This window comes from Sitophilus oryzae, unplaced genomic scaffold, assembly GCF_002938485.1.
Source record: "Sitophilus oryzae breed Bouriz unplaced genomic scaffold, Soryzae_2.0 scaffold_682_pilon_pilon, whole genome shotgun sequence".
Lineage (NCBI taxonomy): Eukaryota > Metazoa > Arthropoda > Insecta > Coleoptera > Curculionidae > Sitophilus > Sitophilus oryzae.
In genome coordinates this window covers 353,424-381,095 of record NW_022147287.1, presented here as the reverse complement: position 1 = coordinate 381,095, position 27,672 = coordinate 353,424, and the positions used below count along the sequence as shown (strand labels likewise).

Sequence of the window (27,672 nt, the reverse complement as noted above, 5' to 3'; positions counted from 1 at the left end):
AACAAACGGAAATTATCCACCATTTCAAATTAAAAATCTGCATTTATTTATGTTCTCTGTATCTAATTTAGACTCTAAGTATTTTTCTCCATTTTTAGTAATATATAGATTAATATCTATATATAATAGAATTTATAACATAATAGATTCCTGTTTTATTTCTCAAATTGACACATTACAATTTAATGAATATAATATGATTAATGATGATACTGGAAAACGTACTAGAGTAAATTTAGTTTATTTTTCCTCTGAAATCATATTATTATTCTCTGAAATCATATCTATATAACATAGAGTATTACATCGAAAAATCTTACTATTAGAGAAAAGGTAATTTACAAAAAAAAAATAGCAAAATATTGTGAAAAATAATACTATTTTAGTATACGCTCTATATACGTACAATGTGTATCTAATGGCCTACTGAGGAGCGGTCGCGCGTCTTGTTCCGAGGCCTTCTTGTCTAGGTGGTATTGATTTTACGCACAAAATAAAGAAAATTTCATTGTTTTGTTTCCACATTACTTACTCGTTATACTCGTTCAATATTTATCTGACATTAAAAATAAAAACTTATATTAATATTAACTAAATTTTTTTGATAGTCCTGGATAAAGTATAGTATTTTATTCGCATATAATGGCTGTTTTTACTTGGATGATTTATGATATAAACTTCATGGATTCTTCTGGATTTCTAGTTTAAAATAAACTTTTTGTCCATGTTATAAGTTGACAACACGAAGGCAAGTGACACGAAATTCATAATGTTTATGTTTTTATTATGGGGTATATGGTATAAGGACAGAGTATTTGTAAGTTTTAACTATAAAGGAAATGAATAAGATATTCGTGGTATACGTGGAAGTAGTCGCGGGTAACGACTAGTTCATTTTTAAATGGCTCTTTTTGCAAAGCAGGAACAGGGATATGACTATTTGGGCCGAAAACTAAAAAAATACTTCGAACCAATGGGCATTTACCCCAGAATCCTTCAGGCAAAAATATACGCTATAGAAAGATGGAGTAAACTTATCTAAGTTAGGAACTATAGTAAATAAAAACTATAGTTAAGCAGCATTAAAAGCGATCAACTCAGTAATCGTCAATTCGAAGTTGGTCAAAGAATGCTTAGAGCAGCTGCACAAATTAGGCCAAGAAAATAAAGTCCTCCAATTCTGGGTGCCAGTCCAATATATAGAAGGTAATAAACAAGCAAACGATCTAGCTAGAAAAGGAGCAAACACTACACTGATTCCAAAATGGAAACCAACTTAGAGCGGAAAAGAAAGTCTTTCCTAAAAAGACTGTAATCTTTTTCTATTTCGAAATAAAGATCTAAATCACAAATCATTCTGAAAAAGACTTAAGTTTTGAATAAGAAGACTAAGGAAGGAGCATAATGCTATCCATGTATTCATGCATGGTGGGCGGAAAAAGCGCCATAAAAGCACTCTAGGGTGGGGATCCTTGACAGTTCTGTTTGACGATTCATTTAACACATTTGAATTTGATTTGAAATTCTGTGGATTTGTCAGTCTTTACGGAGCTTATTTTATGTTATTTATTATTTATTCTACTACTGATAGTTGTATAAAGGTAGTAAATCTAGATGGAAATTGTGGCAGAACTTAAATTAACAGTGACACTATCGCGATTTATCGAAAGAGACTCTAAAATAGATGGTTGTGTAGCGTGCGGTAGATCTCGGCAAAAATTGAGTGAAATAATGGAACAACTTTTCGCTAGTAAGTGACTATATAATATACATACGTGTAGTAAACCGATCATTTATGAAATTCACTTAAATTAACTATTTTTTGCTATAAAAAGTAACAACAGACACAGTAAGATACATTATCAAACATTTCTATGAAGTTAAAAGATACATGTTTTGTTATTGTTTACGTACAAGGAAAATGAAGCGGATTTGAATAATAAAATGCGAGACAGTAAACCATTTCGAGACGGACTTTTTCGATCCAGAAGATGCATTTTAAATGTATATGAAGCGGGATCGAGCTCGGCTTACGTCTTGCCCGGTTTTCTTGTTTCTCGCAGCCATACAAACTTTTATTTCCTATTAAATAAAATGCTCTTCTCGGAAAGTAAAAAGTTTTCGTACGTAGAACAAAGTATTCGGATGCAAGACAGGCCAAAGCTAAAAGTACTTTGAAATGAGCAAGTTATTTATTTTAAAAAATAGTAGTCTATAGTTGGATTTATATTAACTTGTTTCATAAAAGTAATGCGTTAGGTAAAAATGAAGTAAAATTGAAAATCTTGCAAGTTATATCGAAAGGAGAGACAGACAAGATTTTGAAAAAATGGTATTATACAGCATATACAGGGTGAGTCTTAAATAAATGCATATATTTTTAGGGGTAGTATATTTGGACCCCAGAAACACGAGCATGAGATTTTTTTCGCAAAAAAAAAATTGAAAATTTGGAATTTTTTTAGTTTTCAATTAAAAAACATAATTTATTGAAAATATGGCAACATAGGTAGTAGATTAAATTTAAAAGAAATAAAACCCAGAAAAGATCCAGTGGTTCTCAAAATTTTAGCAAAAAATCATTTTTTTTTTGGAAAATTTCAAAGTAAAATAATACGGTTATTATATGGATTTATTTAAAAAAAACTGTAAAGAGAAAATATGTTTCTTTTATCGAGATCTACACACCCTGAAAATATTAGCACTTATTTAAGACTCACGCTGTATGGGATTTTTTCCATTCCCTGATATGAAATTTGACATTGACGTCAGTTTTTGCTTTAAATTGACTGTACAGAGTGGCGCTTCTCACACGGAGGCTCCAAAGAGAACGACAGTTTGTATTGAAATGTAATTTTGTGGGCCTATGTAGTCTAATTTAGATAATTTTTTAAAAATACACACACCGAAAAAATCTAGGGATATTACAATTTTATCCAGCCGTCGTCAGTAATTTTATTATTTGCATTTCTGATATAATAAAATTAAAATAAACAAATAGTTTACAGGACGTATTGGAAATAAAAATGCGAAATTTACCGAATTTTTCAAATTTACCTTGATTTTTATTGAACTCAAAAAAATATACACATTTTTTTTATTCTAAACTGTGAATTAAAAAAAAAAGATAAAACCATTTTTACTTAATAAAGGGTATGGCCTCCTCTACTGTTCATTACAGCCCTACATCGTCTTTCTATGCTCCTGATCAGGTTGTCGATCTCTTCTTGAGTTACAGCCTGCCACGCTGCATTCACGGCCCGAACCAGATCCCTACGAGTTTCACGAGGCATACCCATTCTCAAAATTCTTCTTTGGACCGCGTCCCATACGTGCTCGATGGGGTTGAGGTCAGGAGATTGTGGCGGCCCGGGTAAGATGTTTAATTGATGAGCATTGATAAACTCACTTACCACTCTGGCTGTATGAGGCCGTGCATTGTCAAGCATGAGAATGAAGTTTCTTCCAAAATCATTGGCATATGGTAACACGACAGGTTCAAGAATTAAATCACGATATGTGATTCCTGTTAGAAACCTTTCATGAAAAACGAGATCGGTTTTTCGGCCTAACTGGACTGCTCCCCAGACCATAACTGTTCCACCTTGATAAGGGTGCACTTCCTGAATATGATTCAACCGAATAGGATTTCCCGGTTCTCTCCATACCCTAAGCCTTCTCGAATTCGGATGAATTCCAAAGCGTGACTCATCCGTGAAGAGAACATTGGCCCATTGTTCATTCGACCACTGAACATGATTTTGAGCCCACAAATATCGTACCTCTCGATTTCCTTTCGTTAAGTGTTGAGCTCTCCAGGGGCGTCTGCTTCTTAAGTTGACCTCTCTTAATCTATTGCGAACAGTGTCAGGACTAACGGTTACATTATGTGTTTCCTGGAGAATTAAACTAAGCTCTGGTGCTGTAAGAGTCGGTCGGCGTCGAGCATTTAATTGTAAAAAATGATCTTGCTGAGGTAGTAATGCGATGTCGCCCTGTGTGCCTTTCAGCAACATCACCACTTTCACGGTAGCGTGCACTTAATCGCGATATTACACTTTGCGTTGTATTTAATTCTCTAGCTACGTCGATTTGGCGCATTCCAGCTTCGAGCATACCCATGGCCCTTAGCATTTCGTCCCTGTTAAGATGTCTACGCTCCATAATGTCGTTTAATACTAAACACAGTTATTGGAATGAATTCTGGCCAGTTATCATAAAACATAGCCAGTACAGGTTAAATTCGAACAATTGATGCTAGGTGTTTTTTATACATTTTATAAAAAATGCACAAACACTTCTGCAAATATCCCAAATTTAGAAATAACTAGTGTGACTACTTCGTTTCAATCGAAGTAGTAAGAATCGGCCTACAAATATGTGGTTGTTTATTCAAAACATTTATTTTTAACTTTAATAAAATGATATCCCTAGATTTTTCCGGTGTGTGTATTTAGTTTTATAGGGTGTCCCCAAAAAAAAGTTACACCTCTAAGTTGGTTTTTTTGTAATGCAATACCCTATACATTAATTGATTTTATGATTCTCAGAGAAAAATAAAGATGTAAGGGAAGTGTATGAGTAAAATGAAAAGTTTTTGACATATTTAACATTTTGACCAAATTGGAATTTACCCTGTACAGCCTAATATGCAGTTAAAAAACTATTGTACTTTCAATTAAATTAAAACTTGACCCAAAACGTTATACAGGGTGAGACAAGATAATATTGAACATTGGCCATATTTAAAAGCAAGTTACTCTTTTATTTTAAATGGAACACCCAGTATAATCTTCCGACATTAAATGGGGAACTCATATCTCTTTAAAATACCATTAAGATTGCCTTTCCCTCAAACAAAAAATTTCCTAGATATTTTCATTTTCATAATTTAGTGTCAGTAGATCTTTATTATTTGATAAAATCTAGGTGGCTGTGATATGCCAGACGTTACTTTAACATAGCTGTCAAATTATTTTAACTTTAACAACTACTTATCATTTTGTGTCAGTTAAAACAAAAAAATCGCAGAAATTTGCTGATACGAATCTATTAACTGATGACTGCAATGTACAGGTGCATCATTTTAAGTGTCTCACTCAATTTACAATTTTCCTGGATTCTATTTTAAGGATAGTAAAGAGATATTTTAATATAATTTTTAGCAAGGATGTCGATTTTTTATATGATTTTTTTTAAAACGTCAATTTTGACAGGTACAACGACTAACTTTTGTATTCTAGAAGCTAGAGATGGCCGACGCATCATTGTATAATGTACTCAATATAAAAAGAACAACACTCAGAAAAACAGCAAAAATAATGTAAATCATCATTCAAAAGCTAATGTATTTGGTATAAAATCCTAACTCCATTACATCTTAAGCTTGATTCTCATGCGTCTGTTATCCGTTGATGGCCCAACGGCGCAGCGCTCTGATTGGTCATAGCATTTTCGCGCCACTTTTAATCCGTAAATTATTTAATCCAGCCCCTCAACGGAGAAAGATCGTACGATAACCGACGTTTTGACACTTTTTTGACAAATTTAATCTAACCTTAATTAAAATATAATAGTACAAGAGCTAGCAACGTCGAAAAACGAGGATTTCAAGAAAGCTGGTTCTTTGATATATTTTTTGCTATGCTCTTCTGTGCTCTCCTGACCAAAATGCGGGCCATCTCGCTCTCTGTAGACTACTGTGCATCACATCTATACGGGGTATTTTTCATGTGGTTTATGGGATTTCTCGTTTAAGAGTACAGATACAGTGATGCGATTTTCACATTACTTTGCTACTTTTTTATGAAACTAAATATGCTATAAATATGTTTATCCTAGCCTAGTCTAGATACGCAGTAGTGAACAGATGTTGAATACAGATATGGGGATGTGCAGTAGTAAACGCAATGTCTACCGGTAGCCAGACGGTCCGCACTCTCTTCAGAAGAGCATAGCAAAAGATATATTAAAGAAGCAGCTATCTAAAATTCTCTCTCAAAAACGTTGCTACCTCTTAGACTATAAGTAAAACAGCGAAATCGTTATGGAAATGAAAATATAAAATGACACCAATCACAAGCAAATCGTATATCCGATGAACGGAGGCATGAAAATGTAATAAATTTAAAAACTGCGTAATCTTCTAACCAATCGAAGTCTTTAAATTCAACCAATAAAATTAATATCGTATCATCGTATCGTCGGATAACGGATGCATGAAAATCAAGATTTACACCGAATTACATGCTCCTCTAGCTCCATTTTAAATTTATAATACCTATGTTTGCCGAGCGCCCGATCCGGGAAGTGTACTGGATGGCGGGAGCATTAATTCATTCCGTTCTAATCCCGATTTCTCGACTCCGTGAGCAAATAAAAGTTGGAATGGCCGCGGGAAAGAAGAAAGTCCAGGACGGGGACCGGCGTTTTCTCAGTTTTATGTACATTTTAAATGTACGCCCGGAGCGTCGGAAAATCTTCCGGAGAGTTTGACTCGAACGTAGATTTTGTATTTCGACTTTTAAATACGATTTGCTTCAGATACATTAAGATATACAGGGTGATCCACAGCAACGTCTAACGTGCACTTTATGGAGAACGGTGATGGATTTTTTCAAAAAGGCGCTTGCTCCATCTGTCGTATGAATTTACGAACAATAGAACAGGTATCTATTATAACTGATTTCTGCATTTGTATATACATGTTGGATAGAAGATGTAGATTAAAAATGCAATTAACCTGTTTTTCTTGGATATCAACTAAGTTAAATAAGCAGAAAGTATTTTAAGACGTCTGGCTCTTTGATATATATTTTACTATACTCTCTGGAACAGCATGCGGATCGTCTGGCTACCGATACCCGTTGCGTTCACTACTGCGCGTCGGAAGATCATATATTTTTTATTAATTTAGTCCTATAAATTCTAGTATTAAATATAAATCGAAAATGTCTCCATAGCGCAGTGCGTAGAGTTTCCGACCACGAACCGATGATTCAGAGTTCAAATCCGGATCAGGTCAAAGACTTTTTTATTTTATTTTCGTTTATATTCTGATAGTAAAGTATTAAATAATTCTGGTAATTAAATAAAAACAAATATTTAATACTGTCGCGACCTAGCTGGGGGTTGTTTGCTAGGGTCGCTATACCAGAGCTAGCCCTGAAATATCACGCCTACATCGACCTGATTTTAATTGTTTAATTAACAATGTTTATTATAAGAACATATTCAGGTCGACGTATACGCGAACGATTCCCTTGAATCTACATCAAATTGGTTTACTAGAATTAGATTTTACATGATTTTTCCCAATTTGATGTAAACCCAGGTTGGCCTATATTTAAGTCTTGACAATACTTTACTATCAGAATATAAACGAAAATAAAATAAAAAAGTCTTTGCACCGACCCGGATATATTCAATACTAGAATTTAAAGGACTAATAAAAATATAGGATCTTCTTTGAATGCGCAGTAGGAAACGCAACGTTTACCGGCAGCCAGACGGGCCGCATGCTGTTCTAGAGAGCATAGTAAAAGAGAGCCATACAAAGAGCCAGACGTCTTAAAATACTTGTTTATTCGACGTTGCTAGCTCTCGTACTATTAAGATTATTGATAGTTGCCAGTAGTTAGTACGCAGAAAAAAAAATCGTTGGTTTAAAAATATCAAAATAAAATTAACTGGCCACTTACCCAAAACATATATTAATCCATATTATGCCTACAAACATTCATGGCGATTCCAACCGCCAGCACTAAGGCACATACAGACGAATAGAACAGAAACCTAACGGGTATTTTTTGCCCGATGTACACCGATGCTCGGTTTATGTCGTACTGACACCAGTTGAATTAATTTTAGTACCAAAAAAAGGCAAAAAAAAAATCATGGCAAATTATTGTTCAGTTGATATTGTTCAGTTGATCAATTTTGAATTGGGGAGTAACGGCCTCGTTGTAAGGACAAAATTTAATGAAAACTCATTTATTACTACTGTCAAGCTATATATATATATATATATATATATATATATATATATATATATATATATATATATATATATATATATAGCTTGACAGTAGTAATAAATAATACAGGGTGTTTCAAAACAAATGCGAAAAACTTCAGCGGGTGATTCCTTGTTCAAAATAAAGGGTAGTTTGCTTTATAAACGTGGGGTCAAAAGTTAACCATTAGGGAGATATCGCGGTACAAAGATGGCGGAAAAATAATGTTTTTATTTTTTATCTTGAAAATGAAAAGAGATAGACTAATGAAATTTTACGGAAGCATTACTGTTATGAAAACACACTTTCTGGTAATTTTTTCACTTTTTTAAAATGAGTGGAAGAGGTTGAAATAAAATACCCCTATCATTCTTGTTAATGAAATTTAAAGAAAAATCTTATCAAACACATGCAAAAAAAATTAATTTTGATAGTTTAGTTTATTTAGAAACTTTTTTATCTCTTGTTTTTTTTTGATAAAACTCACCGATTTGAAATTAAAAAATAAAATGTAAAGCATTACGTCAGGACAAAAAACATTTTTAGATAAAGAATCTAGTGGGCAGCTGTAATTTTTTTAGGAAAAAATCTAGTCGGCCGCTGTCACTTTTTAGAATGTTTCTAATATTGTTTTATTTGACATTACCCTACTGCAATACGTTATTATCTAGATTATTATTATTATCATTATTATCACTAGATTCTTAATCTAAAAATATTTTTAGTCCTGACATGTAATGCTTTACATTTTATTTTTTAATTTCAAATCGGTGAGTTTTATAAAAAAAATACAAGAGATAAAAAAGTTTCTAAACAAACTAAACTATCCAAACAATTTTTTTTTGCATGTGTTTGATAAGATTTTTCTTTAAATTTCGTTAACAAGAATGATAGGGGTAGTTTATATATTATATAAGATTCCTATAGCGCAACCCTCGTAAAAACTCTCAAATCCCTTACTCGCGCTCCGGCCTCGTAATTTGAAACACCAGATGTGAACCAGACTTGACGTCGTCCGATGTCGGCTACGCTTAGATGTGAGAATAACAAAGGGCCAAAACACTGTGAAACTACTATGAGTTTTATGTACGATGGTAATACTATCAGGCCCTACCGAAATTAATTCATCTGGTGTGAGTACGACATAAACCGAACATCGATATATATCGGGCCAAAGAATAACCGTTAAGTTTCTGTTCGATTCGTCTGTATGTGTCTTAGTGTTGGCAGTTGGAATCGCCATGAATGTTTGTAGGCATAATATGGAATAATATATGTTTTGGGTAATTGGCCAGTTAATTTTATTTTGATAATTAAAAAAAACTGTTTCTCCTATAGTGCCTGAAGAAGCGACAATAAAGTCGCAAAACGTCGCAAAAATATTGTTTCCTTTCGAGCCTTCCCAAACACCCACAATTTTTTTCTGCCCATTTACCATAACATTTGTGTTAACTTTGCTTTAACGCTAGGTGGATTTATTTAGTCCGATAAATCGAAATAATCAATAAACCAAGTTCCTGAAATCACTGAATTTATTCATTAACAGCTCTCAAAAGTGGTTTAAATCGCTCAACGTTTGGTTTATCGGTCAGTGCCGAAATTACACCGACCGCATTGTTATTTACCAATTTCCGTTGGAAATAAATTTAGTTTATGCCTATTCATTCAACTATTAAAGGGCATATTCTCACTACAGAAATCCCCGAGAGATACAGGGTGGTCCGTCCGAAATAAAAATGAAACTTCTACACCCTGTATCTCCGAAACTGAGCATTTTAGGACATATATTTATACGAACTTTTTTACTTATTTTTATCTGCAGAATATACTGCCAAAGTTTTCGCAATACAGATCGGACCACCCCGTATAACAAAAATCAATAAAATTATTAATATGTATTCTTTGATTAATTTCCGAATCGTTTAAATTTAAAAAAAATATTTAAATACCTACCTGTCTTAAAAAATGAAATGCGGACCATGAATCAATACTTATTTCTATGTTTTATAGACGGATAAAACTCTCAATATTAAATAAAAGGAGAAAATTTATATTTTGTAATTTTTAGAAAAAAAATATTTTCATAACTTAAGATGCTATGATTGACATTTCTTTGTAAATGAAATTAAAAAGTCGCATTCCAATAATACTCATTGAAATTACAAATTTTTTCATTTACAAACTGTATCTAAATTTAAACATTTTTCATGGCTTTATCTTCCGCATCTAATCTCTTGAGCTCTCTGACATTTTCCCAGAAATCTAATTTTTAGTTGATTTCTGTATTTCGTTTTCAATTACAACTTCTTTCGTAGTTAAACAAAAAATAAATCGAAAAATCTATACAAATGTACCTTTGATATTTTCAATTTCGTTCAATGTCAAAAACAGACACCGATCTTAAAGTAACATTATTTGATTTAAATTGAAACAGTCTTGCAATATATGTATATGTTATCGTTAAAATTCGATATCCGGTTAATGTCGATATTAACAAGTTAATGTTTGGGTTTTGTTTTGTTTTCGGTTGTTTTGTTTTGTGTCATTCTCGAGATTAACCGGGTAATATTAAGATTAACTTTATTTCGGACCTTAACCATAGAGAAGAATGTAGAATGAGTAAGAGGCGGGGTTAATCACTGCGACCTTAAAGATCTATTGTGCCCCCATTCCTTGAGTCATCATACAATCTATAACCTATCATACCCCTGTTGTAGAGGGGACAGGGTATTTTCCATCCTCCTCTGACAACAGTTCTGCCTCCGAGGGTACACACCCTTCCACAGTTGGAGTTTGGCTCTCCGTGCCGCTCCTCACAGTCGAGGAGCTTGCCTCCGGCTGAGGCAGCCGTGAGGTGGAGGCTGGCGGATCTGTCTCCATTTTCTCCACCTCTTTAACTTGGTTTCTCCTTAAACCTGATATCGGTGTTGTCCCGTATCTATAATAGAGGATATGTCCCTCTTTCTCTATTGCCTTCTTGGATTTGAGGTCAATTCCTATTGTGAGGACCTGACCATGACCCTCCTCTCTCGAGTTGACAACTCGCCAACTCGATGTCCTTACATTGAAGTTCTGGCCTTGGATAAGGCTCAGCAGGTACGTGGTGTCTTTCCTTTTGCTCCTCGGCAGAAAGACCGTTATGGCCGCCCCTTTAGGGATGTTTTCTCCCTTCACTGCAACCAGTTACGGCCCTTGCCAATTTTTAAGCTTAGGTGCGATTTCCACCAACCAATTCGCTGATTCTTCAGATACACAATCTATGAGGATCATGCCCACCTCAAAGTGTATCCCCGCAAAACGCCGCTGACCCACATTTTGTAGATCGTTGTGTTGCGATCCGATCTCCACTACTTCATCCAGTATAGCCTCTTCTAGAGACGTTTGCTGGTCGGTGGTCAGAGCAACCGCTGGTAAATCCTTTGGCAGCACCGCCATTTTCACTTGTCCAGCAATAGCGGCAAAGCTGGTAATACGTCCCTGCTTGCCTCCCGGTGTTGGACGGCTTTCCATCCTGGCTTTTTTCTCTCCCTGCCGGAGAAGAGGTGAGAGGTTCTCGCTTCCTCTTTTGCCCTTTGGTGGAGATGAGCCAGGTTGTTTCTTGGTTTCTTTACTCTCCCCTTCGTGGAGCAGTCGGAGGTATCTCCGTGCTTAAGACCTACTCAAAGAGGATCGTCTAGCCCGCCTGGTTGGCTCAGGCCGGGTAGACGAAACCGTGGATTTGAGGTCCCCCGACCTTAACCGTAACATATAAATCATATATTATATTGTTTACGTTGAATTTGTATACAGGGTGTCCCAATATTCCATAGATATATAACTACTATGTACTTTTGAAATCAAAATAAGTTCCAAAAAAATCCTGTATGGGTATTTCGCCACTGCACTGCAAGAAAATCTACAAAATAAAATAATTATTTTTTGTAAACACTTTATTATTACCTAAAAATAATACACTTAGATCAATTTTATCACATACTACACCAATAAATACAGAACAACAAACAAAAAATGTAATATACCAAATACCCTGTGAATGCGATTAATTTTCATTGGTGAAACATCTAGACCCTTAAATGTTAGAATTAAAGAACATAAAGATTATTTAAGAAAGGGAGATTTTCACAAATCTAAGATTTGTCAGCATTCTTGGGACACAGGGCACAGAATAAATTTTAATAACGCCAAAATTATAATGAAAGAAGCGATAGCCTCTAAAAGAAAAATAAAAGAGACTTTTTTAATTCAATCTAATAAAAATAAATGTATTGCTCATGCATCTGTAGATGTTAGTAATGTATGGCAATCGCTTCTTTGATTTTAAAGAACAATAGATACAACAAGATAAATAAACATAAGATACGTAAAATTTAAAAATAATCATACAGAAAGTTTGGGGCTTTTTGGTTTTACCTTATTAAGTAATTGTTATCAGGTAGTAATTGTTAATTTTTGAAGTTTAAATATCAAGTTAAAAATGTCATTTTAACAGAACGTCAACGGTTTCTTGTAGACGTATCTGTTTTAATTAAAAAAAGTAAAGTATTCTCGAATAGTTGAATTTAAATATTTTAAATAGTTTTTTTCTTTATTCTTTGTATTTTTTTGCTTCCGACGACGGAAAGAGATAACTTTCCGAAACGTTAAGCATTTTTTTTTGCTTTGTTAGGCAAATTTATATTACCGTAAACATAACTTCTGACAAGCAGCGTCCGTTTAGGTTTAACGCAGAAGTGTTTACAAAAAATAGTTATTTTATTTTGTAGACTTTCTTGCAGTGCAGTGGCGAAATACCCATACATGATTTTTTTGGAAAGATGAATCCGCCACATAGGTATAGACATTTTTTTCAAAATAAGTTCATTGTACACAATTTATCTCTATGCGAAAGTGTTTCGTTTGTTTGACAGAGGGCATCAAAATGAGATTTAAAAACCTAATCGGTTGCTAAGTTAGAAGCTGCTATCATGTAAACCAAAAAATATTAAAATCTTATGAGGTGTTCTCTTTTTTTGTCCCCCAGTATATTAATTCGATATATCTTTACGTTTGAAACAAATAACAAGTTAAAAAACGCTTATATCCCCCAACAAAGGCGGCATCTAATCGACGCCATTGGTATTATTATTGCATTCCAATGCGTGACAAGTGCCGAAACAAGACGACGCTTATTTGTTCCGGCAAACGTACAAGAAGATAAACGGCGCCCCAAAATGGCGCAGGGGTCTTAAGGAGGGTCGAAACGTAGCCGCGTCACGTGCAAACTAAATTTACTAGTGCTGCCACCTTTTGCCTCATCAAATTGAACTATCGCTGATACGGGCAGGGCACACATTTATCATCTCTTACGTGTTACCCATGTAGATGCAGGCGGGGTTATCTTTTTAGACTCGTGGTGTCGAAGGACGTCAGTTTGGCCGTGTTAGTTATTGTTCTCATTTTTTCTTATTTGCGGTTTAAATTTTTTCAGGCATTTGTTACCGTTATAGCGTGTTATATTTTGTAGCCAATAAATTGGTTAAGAAATATCGCAAAAAATGTATCATAATTATATTATTACTAGCGTGTACCCGCGACTTCGTTCGCATCGAATTAATTATTTGTAATGATGATAAAGTAAAGCAAAAATTTCCATTAACATACAAGCTGGATAAAATTTTCTCACATTTACGTCAGCATGAGAAAAAACAATATATTATTATACAACTGGGTAATATTTGAGGGGTAGTTTCATCTCGTTGGAATTTGACTTTCGAAAAATCTGTTTGCCAAAAATAAGCTTTTTACGTCAAGCAGTTTAAGCAGAATCGTGGTTAATCAATTACCCAACTTTTTGGAACATCCTGTATAAATTTTTAAAAAATTTCAAAATTTGTAAAAAAAACAAAATAAATTATGCGTGTCCAAGCGTTCTCCCGAAAGACTAACCGTTTTTTAAATATCAAATATTGTAATATTTGAGAAGCGTAAACAGCTCTGTGTGTAAACAACAGTCGAAAATCAGCTTTAAACGTCAAGCAGTTTAAGCAGAATCGTGATTACTCAATGGTCATATTTTATGAAACACCCTGTATATACCTTTAAAAAATCTTAAAATATGTAAAACAATAAAATAAAATATACGTGTTTAAGAGTTCTTCCCAAAAACTCACCGGTTTTTAAATAAAAAAAGTATTCTAATATTTGAGGGGTGGTTTCACCCCCTTAGAATTCGAGTTTCGAAAAATCCATTAGTATCGAACCTCTACACCCAAAGTCAATCCGTTTTACAAAAATCAGATTTTTACGTCAAGCGCTTTAAGCAGGATCGTGATTAATCAATGACCAGATTTTTTGAAACACCCTGTACATATTTTTAAAAAATCTTAAAATATGTAAAAAGCAAAATAAAATATACGTGTTTAAGCGTTTTTTCGGAAACTTGACCGTTTTTTAAATAAAAAATATTGTAATATTTGAGGGATGGTGTCACCCCCTTGGAACTGGAATTTCGAAAAATCCCTTCTTATCGAACCTCTACACCCTAGAATCAACCTGCATGCCAAAATTGAGCTTCCTACGTTTGAGCAGGATCGTGATTAATCAGTGAGTCAGTCACTTAAGGATTTTATATATTAGTATAGATTTATAACGGAATTTTAGGTAGAACCAAAAAAAATAATATCAGTATTCCACAAGAACCTTCAACGTGTTCTATAATATTGTCACATCCCGATTTGTGGCCTATAACTAGGAGCAATTTAGGGAACTATTATTAACTAGGAGCAATAACTAGGAGCAATTTCTAGGAACTGGAATTTCAAAAAATCCCTTCTTATATCGAACCTCTACACCCTAGAATCAACCTGTATGCCAAAAGTGAGCTTCTTACGTTGAGTGGTTTGAGCACGATTGTGATTAATCAGTGAGTCAGTCACTTAAGGATTTTATATATTAGTATAGATTTTTTCAGATAAAAAATTGGGATTTTATGACATAATATTATATGACATAATATTATGCACCCTCAGTATTTTGTTACTTTATTCTATAGAAAATTACACTCATGAGCAGAATGACATATCATACGTCAACTTTTGACATTTTCGAATATGGTTTGTTTGAAATGGCAACATACGATTCAAAATGACAATTTGACTCAAAATACCTAGCGTGTGGTACCAAATTATTCGTAAAAAAATTCTTTTTCCAAATATGCTAATGAGTCACCCTCGTTCCATTTGAAAAAACTGGGATATGATTAAAAATACGATTGAGCATCTTTTAACCGACCAGGACAAGACACTAAAAACAATAGACGATCAGATCTATTTTTCCAAGGCTCTCTCATTAAACATTAGTGTTTTTAACACAGCCATAGCACTCTAGATTGAAATTTAAAATACTGTTTTGTTTTAATCAAAAATGTCAAAAGTGGACATATGATAATAATATGTCATTATATTCAGAATGTCATTTTCTATCAAATAAAGTAAAAAATACTCAGGGTGCCATTTAAAAATCAAAAGTTGTAGTCATTTCCGCTGAAACAGAAAGTGACCGAAAAGAATTGAATACGACCTAATTTATGTCGTATACTAACATACCAAATCTCGTTTTTTTATCTGAAAAAAATAAAAAAGTTATATGGGCGAGCCACTTTTGAGACACATCCGGTATATTAAATAAAATAATTTTACTTGAAAATCGGTTTCTGTATTTGACATTGAACAAAATTGAAAAAGTCAAAGGTATATTTGTATAGATTTTTCGATTTATTTCTTGTTTAATTTCAAAATAAGTTGTAATTGAAAACGAGATACAGAAATGAACTAAAAATTACATTTCTGGGAAAATATGAAAGATCTCAAAAGATTAGATATGGAAGACAGTCATGAAAAATGTTTGAATTTAGATATGTTGAAAAAATTTCAATTTTTATTGATAAAATGCAATTTTTTTAATTTAATTTTCAAAGAAATAGTAATCATAACATCTCTAGTTATGAACTAGATATTTATGATACAAGTGAGTATCATCCGCAACAGCATCAGTAAGATACGCGTGTGAAAGTTGCACAACGAATGCGTAGCACGAGTTGTGTAACCACACAAGTATCTTAATGGAGTTAACTCGCGTGTATTGTACAATATTTTATCGACGTCTAACTATAAAAACACACAATGAATTTTGAAAATTATTGTACTTAACTATATACCTATCCTAAAAATCAATTACCTTAATATCTTTGTTCCAACAACACCATGCATGGCAATGTCAATATATGACAATAAATAATAATGATGTCACACTAGTTTAAAAAATGAGCGATTCGGAAAGTATTCCTTCTGACATTGAAGAAGAGACATTCAGAGCCATTTCTGGATTGCTCTCGGCAAGATCGAAACAGAAGTATGAATGTACATACCCTAAGTATGAAAAATGGTACACCAAAAAAATAGTACACAACTATGGAAGTAAAAAGGTACTCATAACATATTTGTCCAATTTGGTGCAAAATAAATGTTTTACAAAATATTTTTTTCTCTTTGGTAGTCATCTAAACAAGAAGTGCGGTAATTAAAATTCGTGAGTTAAGAAGCTTTTAACTCACTCAAAATGCGTGAGTTAAGAGCTTCTTAACTCACTGACGTACATAAATACATTTTTCTTATTAGATTTTTGTGATAAGGATTAAAATATAACAATTTTTCCTGTTTTGATGTTGAGATCTTTATCCATTGCGTAAAATAAAAAATCATCGAGGGTTTCATAAATATTGTGAAATTAAAAATTACAGAACTTGATAATTGATTAATATACAGGGTGATTCTTGAATAAGTGAACACGATTATGAGATTTATTTCGCCAAAAAAAATTGAAAATTTGAAAACGTCTGGAAATTTTTTAGTTCTTAGTTAAAAAATGTAATTTCTTGATAATATGGCAACATAGGTAGTAGATTAAATTTTCAGGAAACATCCAGTGGTTCTCATAAATTTAAGTAAAAAATAATTTTTTTGGAAATTTTCAAAGTAAAATGACTCGTTTATTTTGGACTTATTTGAAAAACGATAAAGGGAAAATATGTGTTTCTTTTATTGATATCTACCAGTCCTGAAAATATTTGCACTTATTTAAGATTCACCCTGTACAGATAAAAAAGTATTTTAAGCGAAAACTGTGTCGACGTAGAATAAAATGGCTCTTTTTTCGATGGGGCCTGTTATTTTCGAAATTTGACCCAAATTTATGTTTTTATAAATGCGATATTATTTTATTATTGTGTCTCTATATTATTATTTTTTATTTTATTTACCTTATTATGATCTTTCTAAATATATAAAGTACTCTATATATATTTTCATAAAAAAGTTTAAAAATGAATTATTTAACTTTTTAATATAGGCGGACGGACGGTAACATTTGGTAATCAAAGCAATCGAATAATTTATATGACATCAACTTTTCATTATCGGATGTTTCACGCTTGTGTTTCTGTGTGAAAATATTGCATAACTGCATCAAAAATATAAATCGGTTAAGATAACACAAAGGTAAAAAAATGCAGCATATTAAAATTCGCCCTGTATTTCTGGAATTAAGAAATTTACTACAAATCTCTGTAGCATCTTTAATTTCATAAAAAAATAGCATAGCGATGTGAAAACCGCAACTTTGTATCTTTACTCATAAACGGGAAACATCAAACACACGAAAATGGGACACTCTGTACTTCAAATCATAATAGTTATAGCAGAACTTTTTGATTATTTTTCTCAAAAAAAAACCCGACCTTATAAAGAACTTTTTCGCTCTCCGTTGAATATTGCGACTTTATTCTTGGCGCTTCAGGGCTGAAATATTTACAGTCTTTCAGGTTGTTTTAAGTTGCAGAGGAGAGAAAGAAATAAAAGAAAGATATTTCGGAATAAATTTAGAGAATCTCTATTTACCCGCAAAGAATAATACTTTCGGCTTGAAAAGTTTGCCGAATCGGTTAGCCTAAGGCAAACGTTTTTTTGCTGACTTTTTTTAGTCAACAAACATGAGAAAATTCAGAAATTATGCTTTCGTTTGATGACAAAAGTTGTAGTTGTAGTTGTAAGTAAAAAAAATTAGCCTAACTATTATGTTACACCAAATTAAATTCTAATTTGACATACAGGGTGGTCTGAATTGTATCCGGAAACTTTGGAAGCATATTCTGTAGATAAAAATAAGTAAAAAAGTTCGTATAAATGTCCTAAAATGCTTTCGGAGATACAGGGTGTAGATGTTTCATTTTTATTTCGATTTTTTCAATCAATATTTGGATGAAAAATGGTATTTGAAAGATTTTGACATGAGAAATTTGATTTTGATGTTAATATGACTCCTTCTTGTAGAGGGCACAATTTATATAGTTTTAACTGGACTGAAAATTAATATCTTTTTGTCCGTACCTATATAAAATCGCTATCATCTATTCTTATTACAACAAATTAAACTATAATTTAAGTTTGCTCTTAACTTGCTTAACAGACATATATTAAATTTTCGTTAGTTATTAGTTTTTGTCATGTCATTAGTTAATGATTAGTTTTTGTCATAACATATCAATAATTGTATTAAAAATATGGATAAAAATAGAAGAAATTGGAATAAATCGCGAACTATTAGAAATAGGTATACTAAGGGCTGGCAAAGGTTAGTTTTGGGTCGAGATTTCCGCATGTAAGAAGAGTACAATGCGTTTATAATGTACTGAACAAAGAGAGGACAGTAAACACGTTGCCAAACGTATGAAATAAACCGAGAAATTGTGCACATCGCTAAGAGACGTGGAAGGGGATATAGCAGATTTGTCGCAGTTGACCGGTCGACCCATCCAATACCTCTGTCAGTACTTAAAGTTCTACGGAAAGGTGTACGTCATGCGTTCAGCTTCAAAATTTAATTACGTCTCGTGATACTTAATTTGTTTATTTATTAACGAGTCGTTGTAATTTTCCCTCTAGCTTGAATTTTTTTAAGTGCAAGCTAGAAACACTTGCATTTTTGGTAAAAATAAGTGGAATTGAGTGGGTGTTCGATAGTGGTCGCGCTATTAGAACTCTGAATTCAAAAATCGATATCTCGAAATCTATTAGAAATAATAGATTGTAGTTTTTTCAAGAACTTTGTTAATATTTCTGCTGTACTTTCTTTGTAGACAGTATGTGAAAATCTTTATCAATAAAAAAATTACACGATTGCTGAAAATTGCTATGCTCTAAAAGTAAATGGATGGATTGTATACAATTTTTGAATGGAAAAAACAACCTTATCGAATTTTTCTTATGTAAACATATTGTAAAATATCCGATCTTGAAAATAAAAAAAAGTTTCAATATCTAAAGTGGTTCTTGAGTTATGACCTGTTATGTGTTAAAAAGTTGAGTTTTTAAATTATCGCGATTACTGACGTTTTCTCGTTATAAAAAAATGACACCTTAACGATATCCTTATAATTCCATTTCAGTTGCGCAGAAACATTACAAACCTAATGATTTTATCTAGTTATCTCTTGAAAAAAAGTCATTTAAAAATAAGCGGTTTGCGATCGTGATTTTACTTTACTTGATAGGGAAAGGCGTATCGGCAACGCCGCAACAGCACACCGTCGCGCGTCGCGTCGGTCGGTCGTATTTCTCTCACTCCGACTTAATAAGATCCCTGCGCGATTTACTTCCGCACATGTAAATGCCGACCCAAAAGTAACAGTTGCCAGCACGGTATAACGTTTTTACATCACAATTTTTTTAAGTATTTCAGTTACGTTATGAGATTCATAACACAACTAGTGGTGTTATGAATCTATAACACAACTAGTTTTTATAATAATGAAAATTCCCCACAATTATAATTAAAAAAATGTAACAAATGTCATAGTTAAAGGTGGGCGACTAATGAACGAAAATTAAAACAGCATTTTCTTATTTTTCGGTTGTAGATAAAACGTTGTACATGACACGTGCGTTTAAACATGATTACAACACTCGTGTGATTAGAACGACGAGGTCGTAGACCACGTCGTTCTAATCGTTCACACTCGTTTTAATTTGTTCATAAACACACTTGTACTGTAAATAACTATTATGACGTGTCTCTTAATCTTCCCTATAACTTTTGTAAAGCTCGAAACAAATGAGATAATGGACTTTACTCTATCATTGACTCACCCTGTACAACAAAACCCTACCAAACCCCCACAGAAAACACTCAATAACTCTGAGGTAACGTATCCCACAACTTCTCCGCAAAAACCACCCCTAGACTTTTTTCCCTCCTGGCTACGAAAAAAAAACAGGAGAAGATTATCCGCAGCCCCATTCTAAAAACGAGCTCGCCCCATTAGAAAACTTACGTTGTGTTTCCAGACAACTTTGTAAGCCGACGGATTTGCGTCTACTTGGCATTCGAAGTAGACGTCGTCGCCCTCCTCGATGTCGTCCGGATTTAGGCTGGATCCGAGCAAAAGTTGGATGCGGGGAATATCTGGAAAATAATTTCGCACACAGTCAGTGAGTTATTAAGTTAATCGGATCGTGTTCGGGAGGTTTAATCGCTTAATTAGCCGCGTCTGGTGTTTCGTTTCATTGAATTTTTTGTCGAAATATTTGGTGATATAAAGGGTTGTTTTTGTAAGAAATGTTGTACTTAGAAGAATGTCGTTTATTTATACAGGGCTGTTTACCACATACGATACGGAGTATTGTAGCCTAAATGATTAGATTTTTACAAATTGTAAGTTTTGGCAATTATTATTAATTCTGGTAAAGCTTATGTTCTTAATATTAATATTAAGAGGTATCTCATCGTGGTTTTCTATTTCCCATTTAAATAACACGGGGAAACAATTTTTTTGATTTTGGAATTTTATTGCGTTCTAACAAATCATCGTGTTGTAAAAATCAATACATATTCATGTAGGAAATTAAACGGTCTTCAAAAAAGATCTGATATGTATGTTCATTTAATCGACTCGTTTGAAATATTTATAATTATAATTTATACTTTATTATTAGTTATTTTAAAATATCGTATTTTACGTTTTTGAGCCATCCCAAGTAACAAAATTCCGACTTCCGACTAGTTTTGACTACGCGCAACGTTGAAATTGGTATTTTTCCTACCCTATGCATATCCAAACCTCAAATTACGTAGCCAAAACGTCGCTACGACGTTGCACTTAAACAGTTGTATATTTTGACCCTTAACAACGTTGGTAAACGTTGTAGGGCACAACGTTGTTAGAAGTTGTGTTTTATACCGTTGTCACTACGTCGCCAAAAGGCATCATGTTTATTGTACTACAGAATAACAAATGTAGTACAACGTTGTGCAACGTACTTTTAAATTACGAGTGTACATACATGGTAACTACAACGTAATACAACGTTTCATTAAACGACCCAAAGCAACTTAAAAATTATAACCAATTACTACGTTGGATTACGGCGACGAGCGCGACGATATCGATTCTTGTTGTGGAAGCGGAACTATCTACACCTAACCTCAAAAAATTCTGTACTGTACTGTCACAGAACAATTAGCCAAGTGTTTTTTCTGTGGTACTTGGCACTTACTGTATAAAGCGAAAAGAAGATGTATAGGAAAAAAGTCAATAAATACTCTACAAATTTTTATAGAAAAAGGAAAAAGTATTTAGAAGAAAGTCAGCGAGCAAGTCAGTGTCCAAATAATGAAGTGGAAATAACGAGTTTAGGTTCGTCATCCACATCCTCGCAATCATGTATCGAGGGAACGTCCACTTCAATTTTGAAAACTAATAGTGCTACTAGTGATAGCTTATCATCAATGGATACTATAGAAATAAATAAGAGTACACCTGACGTGAAGCCCATACACCTGACCTGAAGCCCATACACAACAGAGGAATACTATGAGAAGTTCAGTTTCAGCATAAATTGAAGAGAATATTAGATTTTAATTTTCAAATGAGTGGTAAAATCAACAAAACTTCCTGTACGGCTTTTTTAACAATAAATAAAAATACTGATCTAATGTCAGCGATCTTATTAACGAGTATGTGACCACCACCACCAAAAGATGACCCAGCTTTCTTTTTTATTTTATTGTTCAAAAAAGAGCACTGTAAGAAGGAATTTTCTTATTTACCTCCTAGATGTCGGTAGGGTTCAGAGGTCTTATTTCGTCAAAGCAAGTGTCAATTTGTGAACCAAAGGTTGACATAGGTGACCCAAAGGTCGGTTATCGCACCTTATGCACTATATTGGTATTTTAAAGGTTGCCTTAGGAAACTCCGCCATTTTAATACGAATTATCTTTTCATGCGTTGTGGACGAATCGAATAAAATATCAGAAACCACAAAATACTGCGAATTTCGTTAAAAAACTGTATCTGTTAGGGTTGTAAGCTAATTTTCCTGATATATTTCACATATTTGTCTCAAAATTAAAAAAAAAAGTTAGGTTAACCAAGTAAACTATAATTTTAAAATTAAAACTTGGAAATAAAAAGGGGTTTTGCCATATTTCGAAGTATCATGGTCACTTTCAACAGTAAACTAATTTTCGTTGATGAATTTCGATTGCCGACATCTCAAAACTTTGCAGATTTGTCGAAGTTAAATTCACTTAGTTATTTCTTAATGGAGCTTAATATATGCCATTTCTAATTCATACATCAGCCATCACCAAGTTAATCGAAATCAATGATTTGGTTTCTCCATGGTCGAATATAGTAATATTTGGCGACGATTATTTTTAACTCTAACCTCAAAATATCGCGAATCGGCATGAAAAACAACTTTTAGTACACAACGTACGACGTCACCTCAAACAACGTCGACGGCGACGTTGTAGCGACCCTAAAAACATCCACCATTTGGGTGCAAATATGGGTCGCTTAGACGTCGCTTCGACGTTGTCCGGCAACGTTGGGTTGCTCCTGGCTACGTTGTGATTACGTTGAACAACGTAATTTGGTACTTGGGATTGTTTGGTGATAAAATATAAAACATATTGGAAGTTATCAATATTTCAAACTTCAATAACTTTCAAACGAGTCGATTAAATGAAAATTCATATCAGATATTTCAAGTGCATTAAATTTCCTACGGGAAATGTGTATTGATTTTAAACGCGGTTGTTAAACCTGCAATAAAATTTCGTCAAAAAAATTGTTTCCCAGTGTTATTTAAATGGGAAATGGAAAATCACGATGGCCGCACCTTTTAATACTAATATTAAGAGCTCAAACTTTACCAAAATTTTTTTCATCATCCTTATATTTTCACGGTAACAAAGAAGAAAAAAAATATTTTTTTTGAGAGTTTACCAACGTTGCCAAAAGGCATCATGTTTATTGTACTACAGAATAACAAACGTAGTACAACGTTGTGCAACGTACTTTTAAATTACGAGTGTAAGTACATGCTAACTACAACGTAATACAACGTTTCATTAAACGACCCAAAGCAACTTCAAAATTATAACCAATTACTACGTTGGATTACGGCGACGAGAGCGACGATATCAATTTTTCTTGTGGAAGCGGAACTATCTACACCTAACCTCAAAAAATTCTGTACTGTACTGTCACAGAACAATTAGCCAAGTGTTTTTTCTGTGGTACTTGGTACTTACTGTATAAAGCGAAAAGAAGATGTATAGGAAAAAAGTCAATAAATACTCTACAAATTTTTATAGAAAAAGGAAAAAGTATTTAGAAGAAAGTCGGCGAGCAAGTCAGTGTCCAAATAATGAAGTGGAAATAACGAGTTTAGGTTCGTCATCCACATCCTCGCAATCATGTATCGAGGGAACGTCCACTTCAATTTTGAAAACTAATAGTGCTACTAGTGATAGCTTATCATCAATGGATACTATAGAAATAAATAAGAGTACACCTGAAGCCCATACACAACAGAGGAATACTATGAGAATAATGATCCTCCAGAAGAGCAGTCAACTGAAGTTCAGTTTCAGCATAAATTGAAGAGAATATTAGATTTTAATTTTCAAATGAGTGGTAAAATCAACAAAACTTCCTGTACGGCTTTTTTAACAATAAATAAATAAAAATACTGATCTAATGTCAGCGATCTTATTAACGAGTATGTGACCACCATCACCAAAGGATGACCCAGCTTTCTATTTTATTTTATTGTTCAAAAAAGTGCACTGTAAGAAGGAATTTTCTTATTTACCTCCTAGATGTCGGTAGGGTTCAGAGGTCTTATTTCGTCAAAGCAAGTGTCAATAAAAACATCCACCATTTTGGTGCAAATATGGGTCGCTTAGACGTCGCTTCGACGTTGTCCCGCAACGTTGAGTTGCTCCTGGCGACGTTGTGATTACGTTGAACAACGTAATTTTGCTACTTGGGATTGTTTGGTGATAAAATATAAATCATATTGGAAGTTATCAATATTTCAAACTTCAATAACTTTCAAACGAGTCGATTAAATGAAAATTCATATCAGATATTTCAAGATCATTCAATTTCCTACAAGAATGTGTATTGATTTTTACAAAACGCTGATTTGTTAAAACGCAATAAAATTTCAAAATCAAAAAAATTGTTTCCCAGTGTTATTTAAATGGGAAATAGGAAATCACGATGACACACCTTTTAATACTAATATTAAGAGCTCAAACTTTACCAAAATTTTTTTCATCATCCTTATATTTTCACGGTAACAAAGAAGAAAAAAATATTTTTTTTGGTGCGCCCTGCTTTCTAGGGTGGAACTTAAATTGTATAATTTTGAAGGAAAACACCCTTTACTATAGGACATAGACAAAACATAAAATCGGTGTTTGGAGCTCAGTTTTTATCAAAAATGTAATATATAGTAAAAACCGCACATCGATATCTGTTACCGTTTCTGAATTACGAGGTGTTTTTCAAAAGTGTGCGTTTTAAGCAAATCGCTGGAACTTTTTTGCTATGGAAAATTTTGCATTTTTATGAAAAGGTTTTCCAGTACATTTTTACGTAAAATTTAATGATTTAAGTATAATTTTTTTAAAAATTAATAACTTAAGAGTTATCAACAGAATATAATGAAAAGAACTTAAGTCAGGTCCACTTCCCACTCAAGTCAGGTTCACTCCCAGGTACTTTAGTTAGCTCCAGCGGCCTCGACGGCCAGCGGCTGGGATGGCTATTCAATTCTTTAGTTATTTCAATCCTTGGTTAGCTATTCAATTATTCTCGAAATTGAGTTCAAGAAATTGCTGATAATTTCAGGGTAGGGAGGCGGTGCCTCCTTTTGATGGAAAAATATGTTTTTCCAGCAAAACGAGGCTAATGACCTCCATTAGGGGCAGATTATCAATCAGCGATCCAAAGCCTACTAGTTAAAAGTGGCGAACTTTTAAAATTTCTGTATATCGAAGGGCACTCGAACAAAATATCAGGAGTGCTATATTTTTGGAAAAAGAATTTTAAGTTCTTTTCATCGAATTAAAAATATACAGAATCTCCCAAATAGAAAATCAATTTTTCTGTTGATAACTTTTATGTTATTAATTACAAAAAATATATACTTAAACTTCTACGTAAAAATATATTTTTGAAAACGTTTTAATAAAAATACAAAATTTACAATAGCAACATATTTTGTAATTAACAGTAACTCCGAAACGGTAACAAATCGATGTGTGGTTTTTACCATTATGTTTTTGACAAAAATTGTTTCGAAAAAATATTTTGGCTTCGAAGGCAATAACTAAATTTAATTACAGTTGAGGGTTGGAACCTTTGGTGTTACACAGCAAAATAAAAACACTAAATCACCACAATACACCAAAACACTTTTACTTTTACACTGAATAAAATAATTAGAAAACGTAGGTATAGGTTTATGATTTCTGAAAATTCGAATTTTCAAGTGAAGAAGGATACGTCAAAATATTTTTCAATACCGTTTGATAGAGAGTTATCCCGTGGTCTAAAAGGAATTTTTAAGAATGTCAATTTAAAATTTGTGTATAGTGCTAATAATAAATTACAACAATTATTAGGTAATCCAAAGGATAAAACACCTCCACTGGAAAGTACCCGACCTTTTATGAAATTTCTTGTAAAGATTGTAATCAGAAATATGTTGGGCAAACTAGAAGATCAATATTAACTAGATTTAAAGAACATTTAGCTCGGATAAGATATTGTAGACCGGATAAATCTTGCGTTGCCGAACATATTGTTGATAAAGAACATTGTATAGATATTAATAATTTAAAATTAATTAAACAAGTAGTCTCAAATTACAGGCAATTAGATGCATATGAAAGCATCAGAATTAATAAATGTAAAGATAGTATGAACAGAGACAACGGTCCAATTCCTTTAAGTTCTTTGTTCCTATTACTCTAGTGGCGGAAATTTAACTGTTACGCTCGGTGGGCTCTGGCTCGGTTGGGTAGATTTTGCCACGCCTACTCGGTGCCTACTGAGCGAGTATATTAACGCTCAACTTGTGGATTGTATTTTAGTTTATAATCATCTGCTGATGATGGCTAGCAAAACGCGCGTCTGGTGTAAAAAAAAACAGTGTAAAAGTAAAAGTGTTTTGGTGTATTGTGGTGATTTAGTGCTTTTATTTAACTAAATTTAGTACTCGGTTAAATCACAACATCAGTTGAATCCGAGAAATATCTCTCGGGAAATAATTTCTCAGAGAGAAAAGGAATTATTAACTTAATCGGATCAAGCTCGAAGTTTAATTGCTTAAAAACGACATTTTCCACTTCAACAATTTGAAATCTGTCTTAATTATATTACTGTATTTGAAACATTTCAATTTAGACATATGCTTGTTGAAAATTAATTAATTAGTTTACACATTTATCATTCTAAAGTTCTTCAAAGAAATTGTCAAATAACATCTCTTTTGAAAGAGTATTAAGATAGTGTAGCCCTTCTAAGAACGTAAAAAATTTAAAGTGAAAATAAAGATTCAATAAAATTGTAGTTTACTTTTATAGTTTGGTAGGAGATAAAATTGAAACTATACTCAAAAATACACAATAATAATTTAAAAATGAAAACTAGTTTGGTCTCTTGATTATTAGAAATAAGAACAAAAAAATTAATTTCTCACTTTAAATATATTTAAGAACTTATAACGCTTTAAAAAATAAATTTATATGTATTCTGCATAATCTATCAAATTATGATATCAATTTTTTTTACTGTATGTGTCAGCCAGATGGAATAAATTTGAAAATGAATAAATAGTGGCTTGTTTAAAAAAACGCAAACGTTTATTTATTTATAATTACTTTATTTGAAAATAAAAAATTATAAAAGACTTACAGTAGACATTAAGTTGTAAGCTGGTCTCTATAACTCCATTTTTCACATTCAAATTTGAAGCACGACAAACCAAAGTGCGTCCGTTATCTTCTTTGGATGGAATGAAGGTTAGAAGCGACGATGTTGAGTTTCTATCTTCAGCAATCTGAAAATAATACAAAATATATTGTAAACGGAATAAATTAATACTTATTAATATACAGGGTTGTTCACCACATACGACACGGAGTATTGTAGCTAAACGATTAGATTTTTACAAATTTTAAGTTTTGGGTTCATTGAAGGACTATTAGAGCTACAATTTAGAAATAATTTTACAAGATACAGAGTGTCCCAAATAAGTAAAAA

General features: G+C 32.9%; 1 protein-coding gene across 1 annotated transcript in view; it reads right to left on the bottom strand.

Annotated features, from left to right (window-relative positions):
* Window positions 1–27,672, bottom strand: part of LOC115888037 (nephrin-like) — a 409,016-nt gene that overhangs the window by 145,639 nt on the left and 235,705 nt on the right. Inside the window, 3 exon segments of the mRNA XM_030907605.1 lie at window positions 4,490–4,520; window positions 20,380–20,510; window positions 27,325–27,469. Coding sequence (XP_030763465.1) covers window positions 4,490–4,520; window positions 20,380–20,510; window positions 27,325–27,469 — 307 coding nt within the window.